This window comes from Hevea brasiliensis, chromosome 15, assembly GCF_030052815.1.
Source record: "Hevea brasiliensis isolate MT/VB/25A 57/8 chromosome 15, ASM3005281v1, whole genome shotgun sequence".
NCBI classification, from domain to species: Eukaryota; Viridiplantae; Streptophyta; class Magnoliopsida; order Malpighiales; family Euphorbiaceae; genus Hevea; species Hevea brasiliensis.
Window position 1 is genome coordinate 74,619,882 of NC_079507.1, and position 16,988 is coordinate 74,636,869.

The 16,988-nt window shown below is 34.9% G+C and overlaps 3 protein-coding genes across 3 annotated transcripts; 2 read left to right on the forward strand and 1 right to left on the reverse strand.

Annotated features, from left to right (window-relative positions):
- The first annotated feature begins 1,873 nt into the window (after positions 1 to 1,873).
- On the forward strand, positions 1,874 to 2,628 carry LOC110631456 (monothiol glutaredoxin-S2-like). The gene has a single exon (XM_021779294.2). The coding sequence runs from the start codon at positions 2,091 to 2,093 to the stop codon at positions 2,394 to 2,396; it is 306 nt and encodes a 101-aa protein (XP_021634986.1). The 5' UTR covers positions 1,874 to 2,090; the 3' UTR covers positions 2,397 to 2,628.
- An 803-nt stretch (positions 2,629 to 3,431) lies between these two features.
- On the forward strand, positions 3,432 to 9,966 carry LOC110631471 (acyl-CoA-binding domain-containing protein 6). The gene is made up of 17 exons (XM_021779309.2): positions 3,432 to 3,693; positions 3,874 to 3,983; positions 4,189 to 4,270; positions 4,357 to 4,509; positions 4,602 to 4,679; positions 4,915 to 5,019; positions 5,566 to 5,632; positions 5,723 to 5,784; positions 6,020 to 6,159; positions 6,253 to 6,379; positions 6,483 to 6,597; positions 6,961 to 7,049; positions 7,355 to 7,438; positions 7,513 to 7,857; positions 8,336 to 8,848; positions 8,939 to 8,998; positions 9,571 to 9,966. Exons 2-17 carry the CDS (start codon positions 3,946 to 3,948, stop codon positions 9,649 to 9,651), a joined length of 2,139 nt encoding a protein of 712 aa, XP_021635001.2. The 5' UTR covers positions 3,432 to 3,693; positions 3,874 to 3,945; the 3' UTR covers positions 9,652 to 9,966.
- Positions 9,967 to 10,746: 780 nt separating this feature from the next.
- LOC110673956 (anaphase-promoting complex subunit 7) lies at positions 10,747 to 16,905 on the reverse strand. The gene is made up of 18 exons (XM_021837209.2): positions 16,758 to 16,905; positions 16,581 to 16,649; positions 16,453 to 16,503; positions 16,215 to 16,346; positions 16,066 to 16,128; positions 15,695 to 15,810; positions 15,515 to 15,599; positions 14,870 to 14,929; positions 13,413 to 13,458; positions 13,140 to 13,213; positions 13,007 to 13,057; positions 12,726 to 12,926; positions 12,601 to 12,645; positions 12,335 to 12,428; positions 12,019 to 12,164; positions 11,650 to 11,879; positions 11,439 to 11,499; positions 10,747 to 11,176 (listed from the first exon to the last, which is right to left on the reverse strand). The coding sequence occupies exons 1-18, from the start codon at positions 16,824 to 16,826 to the stop codon at positions 11,090 to 11,092; spliced, it is 1,680 nt and encodes a 559-aa protein (XP_021692901.2). The 5' UTR covers positions 16,827 to 16,905; the 3' UTR covers positions 10,747 to 11,089.
- Between the last annotated feature and the right edge of the window lie 83 nt (positions 16,906 to 16,988).

Here is a 16,988-nt window from a genome sequence, read left to right on the forward strand (position 1 = left end):
AGTCAAGCAACGTGCAACCCTGCAATATTGCGGCCCTTGGCCCTGAATAGACCCAGTTACAGGAACTATTTTTTTTTAAGTAGACATTTTATTAATGTAATTTACCGGGTAAAAAGTTAGTATGAGAATATCCAAGTTAACTCAAATGATCATACCTCCTCTTTTACATTCAATCTAAGATAAATTATGTTAAGTAAATTAAAAAAAAACAACCAAGACCTAAATATAAACACCTGAATGTTCTACCAACAAAATCAATAACATTTTATTTAGTATAACAAAAAAATGTAAATAGATAATTCTTGAATTTGCTTTTTTTTCTTTCCTGTAACTTTATGTGGCGTTTTATTGATCTTTTGAGTTAAAGCAAACTCAGTACTTAGTGTTAAAAAAAAAAAAATCCACGAAAACCCTTATTTCTACTACAGTTTAATTCTATTGGAAATCACTCCATCTTTATTTATTTTAAATGTATCAGTTAGATGTGCACAGAAATATAATATGCTCTTAAGATCACTCAAAGAAAAAAAAATAATCTTGTTGGAAGAAATTAACTCGAAAATAACTCTTACCATAAACAAAAAGAAAATTATGCATTCATGGCTAAGGTGATTGAAAGGTTGGAAGTGAAAAACATATACTCAAGTCATACTTTCTCTTCTCCTTCTGTTTGATACTAATAAAAATGCATATAAAAAATAATAATGACAAGACAAGGGAAAAAAAAAAAAGCAGCAGCTTGAGATCTATCGAAGGGATAACGTTGGGGACCAAGAGGCATCTGTCCTTCTTCTTTGCATGTACGGTATCTTTAATTGGTGGAAAACTGTGTGCGATCGAAAGCGAGGAAAGGGAAGGCTGAGCTCATTGCATCCAGATAAGAAAGTAAACGATCTCTTTATCCAAAAGAAGTTTCTCCTGCAAATTATAATATTATTAATTTCCAGTTCTTGATCAACTTTCTTTGGGAAAACATATCAGGGAGAAAAGAAAATGTAGAGCAAAAAAAAATCCTCCTTATAATTCTCTCTCTCTCTTTTCTTTTCTTTTCTATTTTCCTTCAATCCAAACGGACGAGAAATAATAGTAATATTTCCTGTTCTTGATCAACTTAATTTCTTGTATGGCAATTCTAATACATTACTCTTCTTTTCTATCTATTACGATTAGATAAAAGAAGAAATAAAGATAACAACAAATATAAACATATATGAAGAGATATATGAATATGATCATTTGGTTTCTAGATAATGAGAAAGAATCTTTGCAAAATAAGTTCATATGTTTTTGCAGCAAGCATGAGTTTTCTTGATGTTAGCTTATAGATTATCTGAAAGGCAGTATATCTGATGACTGCTAATTCTCTTTCAGTTGATGGTTCATTAATTCAAATTTCTTGAATTGGGTGCGAATCTTGTTGCCATCAAAAAAGATCCCAATTGGATAAATCCAACTGCTTCCCACTTCAACATATATGCCTTAAAATGCTCTAAGAAAAAGACTTTGGATAGCAATAAAGAAGAAAAGCACACGTAATATATATAACGATGGGAATTCTCAATGTTGCAAAAATGTGAAAAGTATCACGAATTATTTTCAAGATTGTAAGATAGTAAATTTGAATTTTATTTAAAATTAAATAAATAAAAGGATAAAAATATATTGAGAATATATATATATATATATTATTTTCCGCATAAAATATTCCTTATCGTGCGACTGCTTTTTCTTTTTTCCTCATACAGGAACGAACAGTGATGATTTCCAATCCGACCCAAATATCTAATAGAACATTTTCGCTTTGCTTCACATTGAAACCTTCCCTTTTGTACTCATCAGAAATCCTATATAAAGCCTCTCCATGGAGACCAAGAAGCACCTCACACCAAAAACCCTCACAGCAATCCTTACTAGCTAGCTCTCGCGTTTCTCTTCTTACAACAATCATCTCTTGATATTGATTAACTTATATCAGTTTTCTACCCACCAGTTGATTAGCATTGTACCCTTCTCGATCGCTGTACTTGGCATTGTGTTCTAGACGGTAGTTGGACTTTGAAATCTAAAGCGTAGAGCTCTTTGTCGAGATCATGGAGAGGGTGACACAATTGGCATCAGAGAGGGCAGTGGTGATCTTTAGCAGGAGCACTTGCTGCATGTGCCATGCCATCAAGACCTTGTTGTGTGACTTTGGGGTGAACCCGGCGGTTCATGAGCTGGATGAGATACCTAGAGGAAAGGAAATCGAGCAAGCACTGTCGAGACTTGGGTCCCCAACCTTGCCAGCAGTGTTCATTGGCGGTCAACTCGTGGGTGGAGCCAATGAGATCATGAGTCTTCACCTTAATCGCTCCTTAATCCCAATGCTTAGACGTGCTGGGGCGTTATGGGTTTGAATTAATAATATTCATCATCAACTAATTAACTCCTATATATACAGAATAATGAGCATGGATGCGTTTTGGTCATATATATTTGATAATATTAAAGTGCAGGATCGATGGATTATGAGTGTTATATATTGAGGTTTTAATGCAGTTATCAAAAGCTTAGTTAACTAATAATCCTTTTTTAATGTAATGCAATATCTTTTTTCACTAATAATATGGCCGAATGTATTATTGTCCATTTTAATATTTGTTTTACTAATAAATTGTTGAATGAGTGATGCGAAACTGATCCTTTACTTGTAAGATCAGGAATTTAAATCTTATAGTCATCGTTATTATTAGGAGAGTTTAAGTTATGCTTACTTAAAAAAGAAAAAAAAAATTGTAGTTTTAATATTATTAAAATAAAATTTATCGATATAAATAATGAGATGATTAAATTTAGAATAAGGTCTCTCGGATTAGTGGGCTTAACTTGTTCAGGTAGATGAAAATTCTAATGGGCCTGGGCCTATTATTTATATTAGGGCGGGCCTCGAAAGAAATTAAAAGGCATCCAAACAGATCTTAGGGTTTTAGCATTTACCAATGTAACACGTGGAAGAACAGATTCGATCACCTGCAAAGCTCAAGTCCCAATGGAAAAACCCGGAAAGTCACCTTATGACCTGTGGGTCCCACTGCGGCGCTCAATTAATGTTTTTTGGCCTCACTTTCTCTCTGTCTGAAACTGTCTAAAATTATTACTCTGAAAATTATAGATTGCTCTCCTTCCGTACAAATTAAAATAGTATTTATATTAAAATTGATATTTTTATTTTAATTAAGTTTATAAAAATTTTAACGTAAATATTTAATTTAAAAATTATTAAATTTATTTTTATATACCATATAATTAAATTTATATAATATTTTAATGTATATATTTAATAATTAATTATAATAAAATTTATATTTTTATTAAAATAATTTATACACCAATATAAGCAAATATCTTTCCATATCCTAAAATCTCAACCAGAATCGCCAAACAAGGCCAAAACGACAAATGACATAACTGAGGCCATCTCTCTCTCTCTTCACTTACAGGCTACAGCTCACTAATAGAAAGCACCGGCTCTTTTACTTGAACAGCTTTTTCTGGACCAGTGATTCCATTGCAATGTGTTATTTACTTATTTTTCGCTCGTAGTACGTGTTGCTACTTTCTTTTTCGTTCGGAATCTTCTTCATCACTAGTTTTGTTTTCTCAGAAACCAAACATGGTCCACCTTTGTTTTCTGTTGGACGTCTTTTTTCATAGGTACATTACTAACCCTGTAAATTAATATATTTAGCTTGTCTCTTCTTCCATTTTTTACTGTTTCTAGAACTTCTTTAGTTTTTTTATTTTTTGCCTTGCCAGTGTGTTTTGGGTTCTTGATGCATCTTTTGTTTGGGTTTTTCTTGATAATGTTATTGTCTGCATTGCTGAAAATTTTAGGGTTTTGTTCGGAGCAACTTGATATCTGGTTGGTGGTGAAGGTTTTAGTTTTGAACTTCTAATCCCAGCAGAATGTTTGGTTTCTCTCGTAGACGCATGAAGCTTGGAAGGTCAGTTGTTTAGCTATGGTTGATACCTGTTTATTTTTGGGTTTATTTTCATTTTATCCAAAACTTGGTAAATGAGTTGATAGGTAGAGGAAATTTTAGTTAAGCTTGGAGACTTAGTAATTTATTATGCAGTTTTCTTCAAAAGTTACATTGTGATGCTAACATAATTTTTCCAAACTTGAATGCCGATACTGTTTTCCGTCAGAGTGAAGAAAGTACAACTCTCGGATCCGACACTTGTAACTCGAAGTCCTGCTAGACCCCAGAAACGAGTTAACAATCCCAATGTAAGACTTCTAAATTGTTTGATTGTGGGCAGGCAAAAATGGGTTTGTATGCAATGTGCTAAGATCTTCAGTTTTTCTCCCTATAGAGTGAAGGTGTTAACCCTCCAATTACTCATTCTGATGAGCTTGATTGTCAATGCTCATCCGCTCCACCTGAGATTAATAACTCAACATCAGGGAACTCTGAGAACTGGATGGTACTGTCTATATCTGGGGACAAACCAACCCCTCGTTTCAATGTAAGAAATGATTATTTTTATAGTCTATTGATTATCTTCTCATGCACGTGCTCACCTAGTAAAAGCTAAAACTTTTTTCCCTTCTCAAATAGCATGCTGCAACTGTGATTGGTAACAAGATGATTGTGGTTGGTGGTGAGTCTGGAAGTGAATCATTAGATGATGTACAGGTAAAAATTTTTTCTTCATATTCTATTTGTTTTTAGTGGTTTTGAACTAATTATGAATATGGAGGGGTAAATCTTACTTTATGTTGCATGATTAGGCAATTTGGTTGTTTAATTAAAAGTGATGAACACATTTGTGCGATCGTTTGAATGCTTCACTTGAGAGTTTCTTAAATGTCTTGTCAAGTCAATAGCTGTATGATTGGAGTTATTGTAGTCCTTTTTGTTTATCGTTCAGGTGCTTAATTTTGATCAATTTACCTGGACTGCAATTTCATCGAAGCTTTACTTGTCGCCAAGCAGCTTGCCATTAAAGATTCCAGCATGCAAGGGCCACAGTCTGGTATCATCGCATAGACACTGAACTCTTCAACTGCATTATTGTGCATTACTGTGCTAATGTTGGCCTATATTATTTGATGTAGGATATTTTCCATTTCAAGATATTTGATGGTGCATTTATGTAGATGAGAAGTTTGGTTGCTAAGTTATTTTCAAAACAATGTCAATTAGAAAAGTTAACCCAATTGTTACATCTATATGCAAGGGGATATTTTACACTAGTGATCCAGCCAACAAAATAAGAAGTCATGTTTATGCCAAGTTTTGAAGTTGGTGTATTAAACTATATTGTAAAACCTGAAGGGAGATTAGGAAACAAGCAAGCTATATTTCAATGATTGACAAATACAAAATTTGCTAGTGACATATTGATAGAGTAATATTGGGAAGGGGAGCATATTGTTCTTTTTGCATCAATATTGTATGAGTTTCTTGTGCATTATGTGCTTTTTTTCCTTGATCAAGGATAATTTATAGTTATTTGTGGCAATCTATACTTTTGTTATGCCAGTTGCTTAAAATGCTCTGCCATATCTGTGTTGCCTAGGTTTCATGGGGGAAGAAGGCTCTTCTAATTGGAGGAAAAATGGATCCCGCGAGTGATAGAATTTCAGGTTTGATTTTGTGTTTGTCACACTCATACTGCCATGGGTTTGTTCTCCTAGATGATTCGGAATTACTCCAATTTTCTTTCTGGCTTTCAGTGTGGGCATTTGACATGGAAACAGAGTGTTGGTCACCTTTGGAAGCAAAGGGAGATGTGCCGGTACCATTACAGCCTATCTGATAGGGCAGCTAGAATTCCTATTTGAGAGCTTTTTAGCAAAAAAAAAAAAAAATTGTACCTGGGGCTTTTTACAATTATTGTTATATCACTCTTGTTTGAATTGATAATCAGATATTGTTGTTTCTGTTGCAAAACTCTGAACTTAATGTGTGAACAAGTGGTCCTTTGAAAATAGAAGCATGCTTCCTGATGAGACATTGCACATGAACTGCAGGTTGCTCGCAGTGGTCATACAGTAGTCAGGGCTAGCTCTGTTTTAATTTTATTTGGGGGTGAAGATGCTAAAAGGAGAAAACTAAATGATCTACATATGTTTGATCTGAAGTCTTTAACATGGCTCCCTTTACATTGCACGTGAGTTGATTTTGGTGCACTGTACTCTGATATACATGATGGAGATATGCATTTAGGTTTTCAATAGCATTTCTTTGTGTGTGCACTGTGCAGAGGAACTGGACCATCTCCAAGATCCAACCATGTGGCTGCTCTTTGTGATGATAAAATGCTACTTATATTTGGAGGAGCATCAAAGTCAAGGACTTTGAATGACTTATATTCACTTGACTTTGAAACGGTGCTTAAATTCATTCTTAATGATACCATGCTAATCATTTTGCTGTCAGATAAAAGCAGCTGTATACAATTATCACAATTGATATTCTATTTTTTCCCCTTAGATGGTTTGGTCAAGAATAAAGAAACGAGGTTTCCATCCATCTCCTAGGGCTGGTTGCTGTGGAGTTCTATGTGGAACTAAATGGTACATAGCAGGAGGGGGTAGCAGAAAAAAAAGTATGCCACACAAGCTAATAAGCATATGCTTCAGCCTTTCTGACCTTTTTTTTGATATTTTGCAACTTTGGCTGAAAGAAAAATTATCATATTCTTTAGCCTGTTTTCTCATATTGCATTACAGGATTGAGTTCTTGTGTTTCTTTGTGTGAAGTTCAAGTTGGTTGATAATTAATAGCTAGTTTTGGATCTTTTAGCCTTTCAGTTGTAGTCCTATTAGGTGTTTGAAACCTTCTACATGCCTTTAAGGTTTTTGGCTTTCTCCTTATTGATTCATGGACACATTGTCGGTCTATTGTTCAACATGTTGTCACACACCCATACTGTTGCATGCTGTTGAAACCTTTCTCATTATACCTGCAGGACACTCAGAAACTTTGGTTTTCGATATTGTGAAATTGGAGTGGTCTGTGGCTTTTGCATCACCTGCTTCTTCTATAACGACAAACAAGGTAAGCCTTACACTCTGCATGTATTAACTAGGGGACTAATTTGCAGAGAAATGGTTGATGTAAACAATTTATTTGTTTGCATTTTGTGGTTGAAACTTGATTGAGCAGAATAGCTTTGTTGATTTGGATTTGAATTTATGCTGAAGTAAATTTTGCATAAACATTATTTGATGTTGTATGCTTTGATGTTGTGAATTTTAATCCAAGGTGCTGTGATTTCTTTTTTTGGTAGCATGGCCACATATTTCTTTCTTGTCCTTTTTCTTTTACTGTATTTCTGTCTAAAATGTTCTTTTCACTCTCAGGGATTTAGCTTAGTGCTTGTGCAACACAAGGAGAAGGATTTTCTTGTTGCATTTGGAGGATCTAAAAAGGAGTCAACGAATCAGGTTGGAGGCTGAAATCACATTTTTACATGAGCTGATTTTGCTAAACTGTTGATTTCGTTTATTATTCATTACAGGTTGAAGTTATGGGCATGGATAAGAATGAATCATCCATGAGTCGACAATCTGCTGCTAGTAAACATGCTGGCCCTATGTTGTTTGGAAAACGGTCATCTTCCAGGGATCTGGCTGCACAACTTACTGCTGGTTCTTCCCAGCGTTCAGTTGAATCCCTTGCAAGACAAAATGTGGCATCTGCAGTTGAGCATCATGGTTCTGGTAGAAAATCTTTGTCAGAGACGCTCGTTGATCCCAATTCTGTTTCTGGCAATGTCTCACTGCGCAAGCAATTTCATGAGGAAGAACATAGCACGGCTGTTAAGATGGCAAAGAATTCAGAAGATGGAACTTTTTCATCTTTGGTAAGCTGATAGTTCTTGTGGTTGCTAACTCTCAGTGTTATATGAAATCAAGCATAGTATATTAAGCTCAATTTTTAATTTATGAAACTGAAATTTCAGTATTGTAGTTATTTGCAATGAAAAGTAAAGAGATCACTGTCACACTTTGGCAGCTTGTGTGGCTAGAGAAAAGTGATTTCAACACTTCTTGATGCAATGATTTCTTAGTTTTAGACTTAAAATTTGGATTCCTTAAATTCTTTTTGCACTTCTATGTCCCTTGCACTGATCGGTCCAATTCTACACTTACAATTCATCATTAGCAAGCAATTTTTCTACTGTAGCTATTTGGCAAGGTCACTGCTAATTTGTGGATAAAGAAAGAAAAGACGTCAATGTAAAATTATGATTTCCCCCCTCTTGATGCATCCCCTCTTGTAAACTTGTGATGTTTATATTTTATATTAACATAACCATATATATATATTTTTTATTTCAGGCACACCGAATAAATCAATCTGATATGTCAATTCAGACTAACTTATCTATAGGTAAAATTATTGCGGAGGAGAATCCTTGTGTATTTGAATCTGAAAATTTGAACTCCCAAAACCAAGGAATTGGAAACCATCTAGTTGATAATGAGGATGTTTTAGTACCACAAACTGATGGTATGACAGGAGGGGCCCATTCAAGCATATATCAATTATATGAAACAAAAATAGCTGCTCTAATAAGAAAGAATGGAGTTCTAGAAGGACAACTAGCTGCAGCATCGTCAAGTCGAGAAGCTGCAGAGAAAAATCTATCCTCTGTTCTGAAGAGTAAACAAGAAGTGGAGAAAAAGCTGGCAGACACGCTAAGGGAAATGGAGTTGCTAAAAGAGCAGCTAGCTGGTGTAGAGGTAGCCCAAGAAGAGGCCAACAACTTGTCAAATATTGTCCATTCTGATAATGTAAGGCTTGAGCATGATGTGGCTTTCCTTAAGGCGGTTTTGGATGATACGCAGAAGGTATTTTGCTATGTTAATGAAGTTTCCTATGGGGCAATTGTTGGATTGATTCATTGATCTCAGTCTTTGACCGATTGCATATTTATGTAGGAGCTACATTCTACTAGGGGAGTCCTTGCAGGGGAAAGGGCTAGAGCATTCCAACTACAGGTAATGACTATATAAAAAAAAGTAGGGGAAGAAAGATAGAAAACTAGTCCTTCTTAACACAGATGCTCGACCTTAAGAAGTAATGTATATTATGTTGCCCAAATGCACCCAATCACACACCTATCAAAATTATGGAATTACACTCTGAGTTGAAGTATCAAAATTGGCACTAATTCTCTTATCTGAGTGCTCAGGAGGGTGTATGGCTCAAGTTCCCTTCATATTCACTTGATGAATTAAAAATTGTCTAATAAAAATGTCCAGTTAGTACGAGTTGAGTGAATGGATTACAGGTCCAGCTAATTGATTTTTCCCAATAGAATGTCCTTGTCTTTCATGTTCTATGGTTGATATGTATCATTACAGGGCATGTATCAATAGAATGTCCTTGTCATACATGTTATATTTTTCATATTTGAGCTAATATCCTGATATTAAGAAATGCCACCGGACCACCTAGACGCCAGACTAACTACTCTGTGACCGTTTTGATGAGATTACTTGTGATATAAGATCATCCTTCATCAATATTTGATTGAGATTATTCATGCTGCCATCATATTGCGCTGCAGGTTGAAGTTTTTCATCTCAAACAAAGATTGCAATCTATGGAAAATCGAGTTCCCACCCCTAGAAAACCATTCAATGTCTAGCAAGGGAAAAAATATATGGCAGGCAACAAAATGCTGTACGATAATCAATATTATAGGAACTGTCTGAATCACTGCCATCCAGCTGATGAAACCTGTACCAAGCTGCTGACCATTTGGATGACCTTTATTTTGATGCAAGTCATGCTGCTGTACGTGTAATGGAGAACTGTTTTCGTGCAATATTAACCTGTATATATGTTACATTTTCATGATTACTGTTGATGAATACTTCTTATTCTTTAAAATCTGGAAAAAAAAAAAATCATCCCGACTGGTCCACATATTTCACGATGTGTGAAATTTAAGTTATTTATACGTTTACTTATAAAAATATTAGTATTTGATTTTATTTACGAGTTAAAAAATTTATTTAAAATAAATTAAAAATTATAAATAAGGATATATTATTTATGATTTAAAATTATATTATTCTAATAATTTTTAAAAATATAAATATTAATTTCATTTTAACAATTATAATATTTAATTCTTTTTGGTAATTTTAACTAATTAAATTATTTTTTAATTAAATATTTAAACTATTTAAAAATTATTTTTAAATAATTTCATTAAATAATTATTTATTTTTAATTTAACTCATAAATTAAAAACTTATATTTTAAGTTAAAACCCAAACTAAATACCTCTAAATTAGCTCCATTAAACAAGGTAACAAGGCCTTTAATCAGTAAGAGCATGTCAATTTGTACAACAAAATTTTTCCCCTGAAAAGAGACGACCAATTTCAATTTCCTTTGGAATATCCTGTGCTTCATTATCAATGGTGTGCTTTCATTTATACATTTATGCAAGCTATTATGTTTAACGAATGCATTCATAGACACAATTGCATCCATCAAGCGGCCTTAACACTACCATATATTCCTCTAGTTTCAAGTCGCTTTTTCAGCATGTATCAATTGACGTATAAACTATTCAGTATCAGATGCTGATTTTGGCATTCAAATATTTCAGATACAAAACCAGGAAATAAAATTTGTACGCATGGAATCAAAAACTCATAATAATTACGGAATCTAATCTCCCCTTCTGGTACGATTGAGACATAGTTAATAGCCAAACAGAGACAACATATTAAGAAGAAAAAACACTTATTTTTAAATCATTGTCATCCAAGAGTTCAATGCTTCCCTGGATCCTTTGGGTTTTGCAGCGATAAATTTTAAGATACATACAAAACATCTCGTAGCTAGAACCCCATATCACAAGTGTGCATAAAACCCAATTTTATCCCAATCTTTTTATCAACTAATATACCTTTGGGAATCTTAATCAATCCAGGCTCTACAACACTATTGCAATAGAGGCTGCCTGGTTTGTTGGCAGCAAAGTTTCTACAACATTTTCTCTAAGTGAAAATCATGAAGATTAATTTCCTCATCACTATGAAATTCCAAGACCTTGTTTGGCCACACCCTCACAAAAGCTCAGTCTCTTCTTGGTCTGCATCCGCATCCTCCACCTCATTTTCTTCATCTTCTTCAGGTGCATCCGGATCCACCCCCTACATTTAGTTATCAATTAAATCCCAAAATACCAAGATTTGCCCTGTATCATTCTAGACACCTGAACTCCCACACCCGAAATAAAATTCTAAAGTAGATTTTATGTTTCAAAAAAAAATCAACCTGCCAAATTTTCAACTACTCCTTCACATTAGATAAATATTCATTGATCACCAAAGTCCAGGTACCTGTTATATTTTATAAACACTGCAAAAATGGAAATTGAAAACTAAATGTGAAGTATACAAGCAAAAAGCAAACCTTCATTTGTTTTTCCAAACGCTCAAGCCCTTTCTTTGCAGCTTCATTCTGTGGGTTTATTCTGCAATGCAAAGTACAGATTAAATTGAAGGCAATAACTACAACAGCATCAGTCTGTTGCATTTTTAATGGTCAATAATACAGTGTCTTATATACGTTCAGGCTAAAGATCTATGCTCTATTGCAGTCTGGAATTACAAATGTAGGTAACCTTAATGCAGCCTGATAATGTGACAAAGCCTCTTGCAGCATATTTGTGGCAGCAAATACTTGAGCCAGCTTGACATGAAGAGAGTCATCAGCCCAATCCTTGAGATATCGCTCAAGTAGGGACACAGCATCTCCATTTCGGCCCTCAATAACATGAAGCTCAGCCAAAGCTAATGCAGCACCAAGGTAACCAGGTTCCAGCCGCAGTGCTGACTCATAAAACTTTTTGGCCTGTTACCAGTTGAGGTTAATATTGACTTCATAAAACACAAATACGAGATTATCACTCCCATGTGAACTGATACAAGATGGCCTTACCCAGGAAAAGAGTAAGGAGAAAATATGCCAAAATGACCTGTCACAGGTTTACCTTCTCTCTGCCACCAGAGTTACTAGCATGTACATCACCAACTAATTTTAGAGCCTTTGCAGATTGAGGCATGGCCTTCATTGCCTCCCTGGCAGCATGCAGAGCCTCTTTGATTTTGGAGAATGCCAAATAAGAATGAACCAAACCTGAGATTGTGATCCAGCCCACTTATTTCAAGGCTTGTTTTCCTTAACACCATTACATTCATTATGGTAGAGTTCTATTAAAGATGTATGCTAATAATATAAGTAACTTGAATGTTAAGGAACTAAACTACTGAAATTTTGATCTAAATTAGCATCTTTATAGATTGCACCTTGATATGAACGAAGATCAGGTCTCAATTCTTGAGCTCCCCTGAAAGCAATTACAGCTGCTTCTGGTCGCTTCAATGACAAGAGTAGATTACCCTGAATGCATATAAAGGATTCTTATGTTCATTGAGATCCAAGATAACTCAACTATGCAAAGCCTTAATCCCAATCTAGTTGGGGTAAGTGCTATGGATCCATTTCCTAAATTTTACTCGGTAGAAAGGTCCAAAATAATCTTCATTCTAACAGAGATGTATCATTTCTGTACCTTCATTATGTAACCTGGAATGTGCCTCTCATCAATTCGGATACTCTGATTGCAAAACAGTGGACTCGTCAGATTATACAGATTCAAAATAACAAAATCTGTGCCACTATAAATAACAAGCTAACCTTCTCAGCATAAGACAATGCTCCTCTTTCATCTTTCCTTTCCCACAGGACAGACAAAGCCACAAAAACTTCCGGCCTTGTAGGATCAATACTCAGCAAATCATGCACTAACTTATTTAGCTTTGAGTAATCAGACTTTGTCTTTAGAAGCATTGCATGCTCATCCATATAAGTTACAACATATGGATCAAGTGATCGAACCTGCAAGACCATGAAGTTAATATGTTTATCCACAAGAAGATTAGGAACGACATTAATATAACAAATAAAACTATTCATACCTTTTCAAAATTCACTATGGCCTCATCGTTCTTTCCAATAATGGCTTCAACCTTTACATAGTGGGTTATGCATAAGTCAAGAGATGAATACGCTTTTAATAACCTTTGATACATTATAATTAGCAATTCTAACCTTTGCGATTTCAAGTAATATATGTACATTATTCGGGAAACGTTGTAGGAGTTCTCCAAAGAGTTCCAAACCACCTGCCACAAGAGAATTATCAATCAACTTTTAAAGCTGATCTGATGAGCACAAAGATCAGGATCACAAACTTAGTGGAAACTACATCTATATTAGGACAATTTAAGAAAGGGAAGAATTCAAATTTCTTTCATATAAAAACTTTGTGATACTAGTACACTAATATGCACACACTGCAACTCAGAATCTAAGAGAGTTCACCTCTGTAATCATTTGAAGCAACGCAACACTGTGCCTCCACATAGCGCTGCAAAGAAAGACAATGATAAGCCAGCAAGGCAAGCATAAAAAATAATATAACATGCAACTCAACTGAAAACAAAATAATTCGATAAATAAAAAGAAAGTTACAATAATGTTTTTCAATATTACACAATAATGTTCCTCATTGCGTAGCAATAGGCACCCGTGTGGTCAGGGCAATGTGACTCCTCAGTATTTAGGGTTTGAAACTAAAGCCTAAATTTTGATGGACAGTTGCATTGCATAATTGAATAATGAATTCATTCACAAATCAAGTACTGGCATCATTGATATATTAACAATAAGAATAAATGAGGGATAAAAGGGCATAATATCACAAAATGTCATAATTTGTGGCATTAAGGCCTAACAAGGCTGCTTCTTCTCCTCACCCACCCCACACCACCACCCCCCCCCCCCCCCTCCTCCTTTAAAACTCAACTCAACTCAACTAAGCCTTTATCCCAAAAATTTGGGGTCAGCTATATGGATTCGCTTTCTCCACTCTAAACGATTTTGGGTTAAATTCTCAGAAATTTGTAATACTTCTAGGTCATGTTGTACTACTCTCCTCCAAGTCAATTTAGGTCTACCCCTTTTTCTTTTTCTATCCTCTAACCTAATGTGCTCTACTTGTCTAACTGGAGCCTCCGTATGTCTACGCTTCACATGACCAAACCACCTCAATCTCCCTTCTCTCAACTTATTCTCAATTGGTACCACTCCTACCTTTTCTCTACTACTCTCATTACGGACTTTATCTAGTCTAGTATGGCCACTCATCCACCTTAACATTCTCATCTCTGCAACTCTTATCTTAGACGCATACGACTCCTTCAATGCCCAACACTCACTAGCATATAAAATAGCCGGTCGTATGGCTGTACTCCCCTCCCTCCTCCTTTACATGTGCAAAATGTTATCACAGTTGTATGTCTCAAAATCATCTTTTCATTTTGTGCATTGCTTTGAGTTGAGGTCTATTTTGGAATAGTTTTTTTGGCCATTTGATAAGGAATGCATTTGTCCAAAATATGTAGAAATCTTGCTTAAAGGGTATTGAAAAGAAGAAACAGGCAAAGCAGTTATGCCATTTTGCTATGGTTGCAGCAATTGCATTTGGTTAGAGGAATGTTAGGATTTGTAAAGACCCATAGTTGGCTCTAGTTGTTAAGCAATATAATCATTTTGTTGACTTTCTATAGTGTTCTAGGATAATAGTTGAATACTTAGCTTTGAAAAAAATATCATCAGGTAAATAATCCTTCAGATTTAACATTTAAGATTCGAAGCCATCAGGACAAACTAATCATAAACACATCAAATCAAAAATATAAACAAATATTGAAGGACTATAAAGCAAGAAGTACTTTATAATAGGGTATCAAATCTTGTCTATTTCATCTTATACTCACTTGAAGCCAACGATTTGAGTCGACATGATCAAATGGTGCCCTACCACTTCTACTAGAACCCTGTAATCACAGGACAAATAGCCTCAAATATTGCATGCTAAACAAAATCAAAAGCCATAGAGATATATAACCCACAATATAGGTTCAAGATAATAATATTTATAAATTTGTTATTTCCTATGCTGTAAACAATCCACAGAACATCACATCAGTAATTTTGATTAAAAAAAAATATATCATGTGACAGTAAGCAGCTTATCTACGACTAAATCATACACTTGTGCATAAGAAAATAACAATTTGGGTAAGTTCTAGAAACCAAATGGAAAACTATCCTCTTCACAGCAATAGGTGCCTAATAATAAGAAAGCAGTGTAAGTTCCACACTATTATTATCTATTTGAGTTCTATCAATTAGATGACTTCTCCTACTATGTTACAAAGCATAAGCCTCCACCTAGTAATTTTTGTAGATAGAGCATAGTTAAAATTTACCCCCAGACCACCTCAACTAAACCTTTGCTGATGTATATAAGCAACATAGCTATTACTGATCAGGATAAAATGGCTGATTATGGATAGAAGTAAAGCATGATTCATCTGATTTAGCCATGTAAAGATGGTTTGAACCTTCCATCAACAAACCTGTGAAAAAGTTGAAATGATATCCTTGGCAGCAACTCCCAGTTCAGCTAACGCTATAATGGCCTCAAAGACATAAGGGCAATGCCTGCAGAGAGAGTGAACGAGAGGATATATATATCATATTGGAAATATAACAATATTTCTACATAAATTTAAAATAACAAACTGGACTTGACAAACCTTAAACACTCTTTATAACAAGCAATAGCAAAGCGATTATGTCTAGAATTTCGATAAAGCTTGGCCATTAATAGACTCATCTGCAAAGTTCTTGCTTTGCTAGGAATTCCCTCCATCTGCAAAATAAAACTCATATGAGAAGAGAAAATAAAAGGGAAATACAAATGAATATTAACTGCCACTGCAGAAGCCAGCTACAACAAAGAAATTAACTAATTTTTAAATATGTCCAACCACAAAAATATCAAAGTCGCCTTACACCAATAGAACATGTAAAACATATCGATATATTAAGTGTAAACACCACCATCATTTAAATAAGTCAGAGAGAGAGAAAGAGAGAGAGAGAGAGAGAGAGTCAAAAGCAATACCTCAACAAGTGCCGCTCTAGTTTCATTCAGCGCAGAATGACAAGAAGCAATCTTGAATTTCACCTGCCAAAGAAAATTCAGCATCAAGCATGCAATTCCGCAAACATTAATTTCTTCAAGTATGAAAACAAATAAATAAAAAAAGGTACCTCATTTTCATTAATTGCCGAAATGTTAAAAGAATTCGGAGAAGAAGACCTGTTGGATAATGAACTCCTAGAAGCTGTTGAATTTTGCTTGGGAATTATCTTATAGTACTGCAAAGCCTGCTTGTACGTATGCTGCCACCAAAATAACAAAGCAAAATAACTACAGATTCTTCACAAACGACACAAACCAGAGACTAGTTCAATCAACTGAAAAAAAAAATCCCTTTCAATAACTCACGATCGCTCTGCGATACTCCCTCTCGCGCAACAATGCGTCTCCAAGAAAAATCTGGAACAATGAAAGAAAATAAATCTCAAAGAAGAAACAAATAAGTAACAGTAATAAGGTAATGGAAAACAGCGTACCAGATTTTCGGCCTTGAGGTGAGGGGTGGTTTCAGGATTAATGGAAGACGATGAAACGAGGAAAGAACCCTGATTAAAGATAAGAAAAATGAAATTGAAGAGAAACGCATTAGATTTAATGGGAATAACAATAGATAAATAGGGTTTAGTGGAACATCTGGAGCAAGCAAAAATTACAAGTATTTGAGCCGAGCTATAGAGGTCGCTATCGAGAAGAGTGGCGATTTGATCCTTGGGAATTTCCATTTTTGCAGAGAACTGATGACGGAATTTCAAATTGTATACTCCAGTATGATTTCCGGCGGTTTAAAATCACTATCTTTCTGTGTCTCTCCCTCTTTGTGCTCAATTTGATTTTTCAACGACATGTCGTTTTATTGCCGCCTGAAGACAAAAATTTTGTCGTAT